This window comes from Monodon monoceros, unplaced genomic scaffold (genome assembly GCF_005190385.1).
Source record: "Monodon monoceros isolate NGI ecotype Baffin Bay Population unplaced genomic scaffold, NGI_Narwhal_1 Super_Scaffold_3, whole genome shotgun sequence".
In the NCBI taxonomy this organism is placed as follows: Eukaryota; Metazoa; Chordata; class Mammalia; order Artiodactyla; family Monodontidae; genus Monodon; species Monodon monoceros.
This window is the reverse complement of record NW_021703780.1, coordinates 97,419,649-97,426,729: the sequence shown is the minus strand read 5'-3', so window position 1 is coordinate 97,426,729 and position 7,081 is coordinate 97,419,649. Positions and strand designations below refer to the sequence as shown.

At 46.3% G+C, this 7,081-nt stretch overlaps 1 protein-coding gene across 1 annotated transcript in view; it reads right to left on the bottom strand.

The window, feature by feature from the left end:
- Positions 1 to 4,970: 4,970 nt before the first annotated feature.
- The window catches only part of SYN2 (synapsin II), a 147,508-nt gene continuing 145,397 nt past the window's right edge, over positions 4,971 to 7,081 (bottom strand). The window contains exon 13 of the mRNA XM_029243913.1: positions 4,971 to 5,857. Within this exon, the coding sequence (XP_029099746.1) occupies positions 5,722 to 5,857 (136 nt within the window). The 3' untranslated portion in view covers positions 4,971 to 5,721. The remainder of the gene's footprint in view (positions 5,858 to 7,081) is intronic.

The following is a 7,081-nucleotide window of genomic DNA, read 5'->3' as shown; positions in this document are numbered from 1 at the left end:
CCACTTAACCTGATCCACTGGGATGGCTGTGGCTTTCTGCTGTGAGCTGCCTAGAAGGGTGGGAATTCTTATCAAAAGAGATGTGTGTGCATATAAAGGAGGATGAAAATGCCCAGGGAGTTGGTGTGCCCTGGGGAGCATTTGTTTACATGTGGGTTGGGGTCCCTGAAACAGCTCTCTGGTGTTCCCTCCTGCCCTGTCTCTCCAGTATTTCCCCGACAAAGTGACATGCTGGGGAGTACAGACCATGAAACAAGAGAAGAAAAGACTCCTGAAAATACAGACCAGTGGACAAGCACACATATGCGTGTGTGTGTGTGCGTGTTTGTGTGTGTGTGTGACTATATCAATAGCCAAGATGGAAAGCAAGTTCTCAGACAGTGAGAGGGTGTTGAATAAGAGGAGGGTCTACCAGAGGGAATGAAGAATTGCATTATTTTCCCACATGTTTACAACCAACAGTCTTTGAAGTCCAAGGAGATTTGTAGGAAGAAGAGTACTATTCAAGCATGAGCCCAAAGCTCAGACACTCAGAAGCCACTTATAATGAGGGTTAGTTAGGCTCAGGGGGCTATTGTCAGAGTCTGACTAATTGAGAGATGAATCAGTGCTTTATAAACTGTAAAGTGCCTTTAAATTTTGAGGTGCTATATAAACTGTAAAATACTACACAAATGTAAGGGAGAATGATGACAATTATTTGAAGAGGAGAACATTATTCTGAGTGCAGTCTGTGACTTGAGAATTAGACAGTAAGAAAATTATTTTAAACAAACAACAGAATTTGCCTGTTGAAATGTATCTTCTCTCTTTCAGAATCAATAATCTTGATGGGGCTTGACATTTATTTCAAAGAGAAACTACTCAAAACATATGAGACTCCTTTTCTGGGATTAATTTCCTTCAGAACCAGCTTACAAGCCACACAAAATTATCTCATTAATTTATAGTCACACTGTGTTTTGAACCTTACATATTATCTAGCTTAATCATTACAGCTGACTCCAAAAGAATTTTAAGTGTTTTTTAAAAATCAAAATTCACTCTCTAAAGCAATGATCCTTAATCTTTTGTGTGTGTGTGTGTTGAGGACCTGCCAAAATGCACAATGCACAGAACAGTTTGCATGGGAATTTCTAGATCCCAAGGTAAAGAACTCTTGATCTTCCAAGAGTTATAGAAATTCAAATTTGAGGGCTACAGGTCTGAGGGCAATTATTATCTGAACATAAGCAGCAGGTTTGTTGGAATAAATGTTTAGCCTCCCAAAGGAATTGGTTGAAGGAAACCACACCACTGTAGGAGTGATCATATGGTATGAGTGTTTAAAAATTAGTCCGTTAGAGTCATATGGGGTTTGTGTCGTCATTTCTGTAGCTGCAGTGGTTTTTGGCGTGTGTGTGCGTGTGCGTGCCTGTGTGTGTGTTTGTGTTCATTGCTAGTAGGATGTTTAGGCAGCAGCTATTGCCTCCCCAGGTGTCTACCCTCAACTCAATTTAACCAACTCAACCTGAAAGAGCCATAGCCCTAGGAAAAGGAATCAGATGGGCTGAAATTGCCCTTGAGGCCCACCTGGTTACAGGAGAGAAAGAAAGGCATGATTGGCATTTGTGTAGCCTCCCGGCCAAGGGGGTTTGGAGCTTACACTGCTGTTGTCTTTTTGAGACAGAGGGGATATCTTGTGATCCTCTTGCATGCCAACCACTGTTAGAAACAGACTTTAGGTGAATTAGTTAACTTAACTCTTAACCTCCTCAGAAAGATAGTATTGTTCTCATTCTGTGTCTCGAGACACAGAAAAGCTAAAGAACTTATAATCAAAGTCAATTAGCTAACAATTAGCAAAGCAGGCATTTAAACTCAGAACTCCTTCTGCTGCCCAACACTGACTCTCCCATTTCTTCCCAGCCTCTGGGAAATGTTCCCATGAGCTCCGCCCTCCCTGGGGGCCCCTGGAAATGAAAGCCATTCACTTATCTCACCAAGGACAGTGTCCCGAAAGGCCTGCCCATCAGACAACTGGGACTAAGCCTCATTTGCTTCTATTACTAACTTCCTTCCTGATCTTGGCAAGCTCCTTGAGTGATCTGGGTTTTCTCATCTGTAAAATGAAGAGGATAGAACTAGATGAAACTTCCAGCTGAAAAATTCAGTGACTGAATTCTGTGCACTCACCCCATTCCCTGAAGCTGGCAGGCCTCCCGATCCTGTGGGCTGCTCACCGCTCCCCACTGGATGCCACCTTCTCTGACCGTCCAGCTAGAAGGATGCTCCACTCCAACCACAGGTACGGCTGTTGTCCATTTTACACTTACTTGGTTTATCTTTTCCATTTTAACTTCCATATCTTATCTGAATTCCTCAAATGTTTTTGCTTATTTCTTTAACTCTTATGTAGTACTCCAATGTATGAATAAACCAATTTATGTTTTAATTCCTCCACGAGAGACAGTGGTTGTTTCCATGTTTCACTAACAATGCTGTGACTAACATTCTTTCAGTTGCCTCCTGGAGTGCTTGTACAAGAGATTCTCCAGAATGAACGTCTAGAAATGGAATTGCTGAGTCATAGGGTTTGTGTATTAGGTACTGCCAAATTGTCCACTGAAATGCCAGTACTGACAAACGTTCCCACTTGCAGTGTGTACGAGTTCTGTTTCTCACATCCTCACCAATCCTATCAAGCTTCACATCTTTCCAAACTAGCATTTTGACTGCATTTGCCTTATGACACTCAGCACTTTCTACTTTATATCTGTTTATATGCTACCTCCCCTACTGGCTGTGAACTTTGCGAGGTCAGAATCCTTGCTTAATTCATTTTTATATTCGTACCCAAGAATTTACTGAGCTTAGTAAGTATACAATAAAGAGTTATGAACAGATAAATGATAAGCAAACTGAATTCATTTTGACCCAAGGAGATGCGGATTCGATGATGGCAGGGACGAAGTGTCTCTCTCTATTCATCTGGGGTGAGGATGTGGGTGGGGAACCCCATCAGCTGCAGTGATGGTTGCACAGTGGTCAGAAGTGGCTGACAGACCAAAGGTTTCAAGATCTACAGAGGACTCTCTCCAACCTTTGGAGATCCCAGCTTTAGGGAATGTTTTATCGTGGTGTTCAGCAGCTATCTATTGACTGTTGGGAGCAGCAAATTTCCCAAGCTCTGGGGCCATCTTTTTATATACCAAGAGTGCTGTTTCTGAATGGAACTCCCCCACCTCTGGCTCCACCCCATTACCAAGGGTTGGATAGAATCCATGTGTCCTTTGGACTAGGAAGCTGCATGACCTATGGTAAATGCCTCCCCCTTTTGACACCCCAGCAGTTCCAGGCTGACTCATTTTCTAAATAAGCCACTTGTGGCTTTTGGTCTGACATCACATGTGGAAGAATGAGTAATTTTTCAAGAACCAGAGTTATATTGGATCAGAATAAGATACACTGTGTATGTTACTCATAGTTCTAGGACAAGGGGTCAACACTGGTAACAAGTACCCTAACGTTCTCCCACCCCTCATTTCCCTGGGGCCAAGGGATAGAGAAAAGGCGAAGGAAGGAGGTGAGTATGGATGTGAAGAATTTTTGTGTACATCTCTAATTTTGTTATCACATTATGTACAGTTTAATAAAATTGTCTTGTCGCCTCTGCTAGATTAAGTAAAAGTAATATAGCAAAGTAGGCAAGGCCATGGGGCTCCGCTGCTTGGGTTCAAATCCCAGCTCCACCACATACCAGCTGGGTGACCTTGGGCAAGTTATTGACTCTTGATTTGCTTCCATTTCCTAGTGCCTATAATGTAGGGCTGTTGCGAGGAATAAATGAACTCGTATATATGGATCACTTAGGATCGTGCCTGGAACTTAGTATGCGCTATGGAAATATTAGTAAATATTTCCTTGAATCCATCACAATGTTTATGCTCATGTTAAATGCTCAATAAATGCTTTTAGATGAAATGAATTCATCTTATTAAAACATACTTGGAACTGGGGGATAGAAGTGACTACAAGTGGTAGACTCTTGGTTGGAAATGGAAGGAACCATAAAGATCAATTCCCTTGAGCACAGGTATTACCTGCCTGCCCCACTTTTGTTTTGTTAGTTGTTTGTTCCCTAGTTATGTGCACTGTGGTGGGATAAGGGCTGCCCCCACCAGGTGTCACTCAATGGAGGTTCTACTTGCTGTTTTTTAAGCGTAGGAAGAAGGCACAAGTCTACATCCTCAAACCCTGGAAGCATGGGCTGAGTTAGAAAGGAGACCCTGGCACCAGAGAACTTCATTCTCTGACTTCTCAGCACCTACTACTTGTGAGGCGTTAGCAAGACAGCGGCATTAGGATGGGTGTTATTTTGTCGAGTTGTTAGTAGGATGGGAACACGTGTAGGAAATTATTTAGATAAGATGTTAATATCAATGCAGATGTGGTATGCATTCTCACAGCATTTGTGGCTTTTTGGGAACATACTCCTGAGTCCCAAGAGTCACAAAGAAGCCATAGTGAAATCCCTCGAAACCCGCCCTCTATCACGGACTTCTTCAGGATGCCGGGAGATTGGCGGACCCCACTCATGAGAGCAGGCCCATCCTGCCTCACTGGCACCTCCGTGCGGGTTTTAGCTGAGGAGACGGGCCAGACAAGTAGCTCCAACTGGGCCACTACGGAAGCCAAGATGCTATGCTTATTAGAAAGGCTCCACATTCAGTACAACTGGTAGAACTGCTGAGTTACTGGGGAGGTGTCAGGAAGCGCAGCCTGGGGGGCATCTAAAGGACAGCCGTATTCTCAGCCGTTGCAAAGACAGTCACACACACACCAACACAAACAGCTTCACCCTCCTGGGTTTTTCCCTTCCCTATACTCACGCGCACACACACGCGCGTGCCTCACGTACACTCTCTCAGTCAAAAGGAGGGCCTAGGGGAGACCTCATGGCTGAATCAAATGCTGGTTAATGCTGCTGCTTTTATTACACCAAAGGTCTTAACATTTATTTGGAGAGGAACACAAAACTTGGCATACTGGCATGCATTCTCTACAGCACAGTTTTGGAGGAGCTCAAGATCACTGCACCCCACACAGGAGAACAACGCCGGAGGTGGCAGGGGGACTGTAGGTTCTTGGTCTCTCTGGTCAGCAGACTACAGGTGCTTCACTACCATAGCAATCGAGGAATCTTGTGTGCTGGGCAGGTGTGTTTTCAACAGCTAAACAGGTGTGACAAGGGATCCAGGTGTGGGTGAGTCCCTAACACTTAGAACCGAGAGTTATTCTGGGGTAAGTATATTCTCCCCAAACAGGTAGCACTGACTACAGGGGGGCATGCTTAGTACTGCATCTGAGCTTGGTTAAGCAACCAGGTGTCCTCAGTGAAGGGAATCCTGGTTTCAAAGAAAGAATAAGACATGATGGTGCTATCACAATAAGGCCACTAAAGTCACAGCGAACGAGGATCTCAGAGGAAGCTCTCACGACTACAGGGAAGCAGCTCTATCCTCTCTGACGTCAGGTGCCCCTTGCTGGGTAGGCGCCTGCTCTGAGACCTTCACCTGGTCCTTTCTGAGCTGCAGCACATCACTGAGCGCAACAGAGCAGAGGAGGGGGCCACACACGTTAAGGTCATGGGACATCACCACCAAGTGTGGCTGACTGTTGTTGGCAAATGTCTTGGATTCCTTTCCCGGTTGGGCTGGGTGCCCCTGTGTGTCTGGAGAGCTAATCTGAAAAGAGGCTGGCAAAGGACTTCCTCAAGCTCCGGATGGTCTCTGCCTTGGCTTCATCCTCATTGGCTGAAGACCGGAAGAAGGAGGACTCAGAGAAGCTGAAGGCATTTGTCAGGGACTGCGACTTGCTTGAAGATAAAAACCAGAGAGAATGTGAGAGGGTGGTGTTCCCAGTGAGGCAGGGAAGGACGGTGACACGAGGATACACGACCGGAATGCCCACTCCCACCCCAGGGAGACTGGGTGGCAGAGGAGAAAGCCAGCATGGGGCATGCTAGCAGGCCCCTGGGAGGTCCCTGTGCTCTTTTCTTTACCTGCAGTGCTGCTCAAACAGGAAAGGATGGAGGCAGCGTGGGAGAGAGGGAGAAGGGGGAAAGAGAGAAGAGAAGGAAGGAGAAGGGAAAGAGGAAGAAGGGGTGGCTCAAGGTTCTTCCTTTCACTTAATGCTAAAGGGCCCACAGGCTAAACTTCAGGGCCCCAACTTGGCAAGAACTAATCCAGGAATCTCACACCCTTCCCCTTGGATGAGACGTAGCAACCAGGGGCCAGTGGACTCTTGGGCTCTCTTTCTCATCAACTGTCCAGTAGTGGAGCCAGCATCAGAAGACCTGGGTCAAAGTCTTGGTCCCGCCTCTCACTCACGCTTGACCTTAGGAAGCCACGTGCCTCTCTGAGACTCGGTTTCTTGTTTGGTTTCTTAATTGTGTTATGTAGATGTCTGGTAAAATGATCGCTAGGCCTTTTCAGCTCTTTCTTTCTTGCTTTTTTCTCTGATTCCAAAAGAACCTTTTGACTTGGCACGAACTCTAACAACTCCATTTACCGTCCTTACAATGGGCATAATCGCCCTTGCAGCCTTCCTCAGAGGAGCCTAATATGAGGTGTGTGAGTTTCAGGGTGTCCAGGGGCAACAGAGATACACATCAGGCCTACACAAGGTTACTGGGTAGTTTTCTAATGAAAAAACCCAAACTGCACACATTTTAGGGACCAGTTTTTCCCTTGAGACACTAGTGAGTCAGAGAGAAAAACTGTGAAGGCAAGAAGGTGGAGGGGAGGCCAGGCCCAACACTGCAGGAGAGGACACGTGGTCTGGCGTCTCCATTCCCGTCTTCTCTCCTTCTTGACTTCTGCTTGTCTCCTTCCTGCTGGTTCCTGGCTCCAGAACTCCTCTCCCAGTATCTCAGCGCTCCCAGCCCTCCCCTGAACTCGGACACAGCCCCAGAAACTCCCTTCTGCAGGGGCATGAGCCTGTCTCTTCTCCCGCAGTGGCTGAACAGGTGCCCTGCCTTTCACTGGGCCTGCCTGGGATGAGCCCCAACATGCTGGCCTCTGGGAGCGGCGACTCCTCG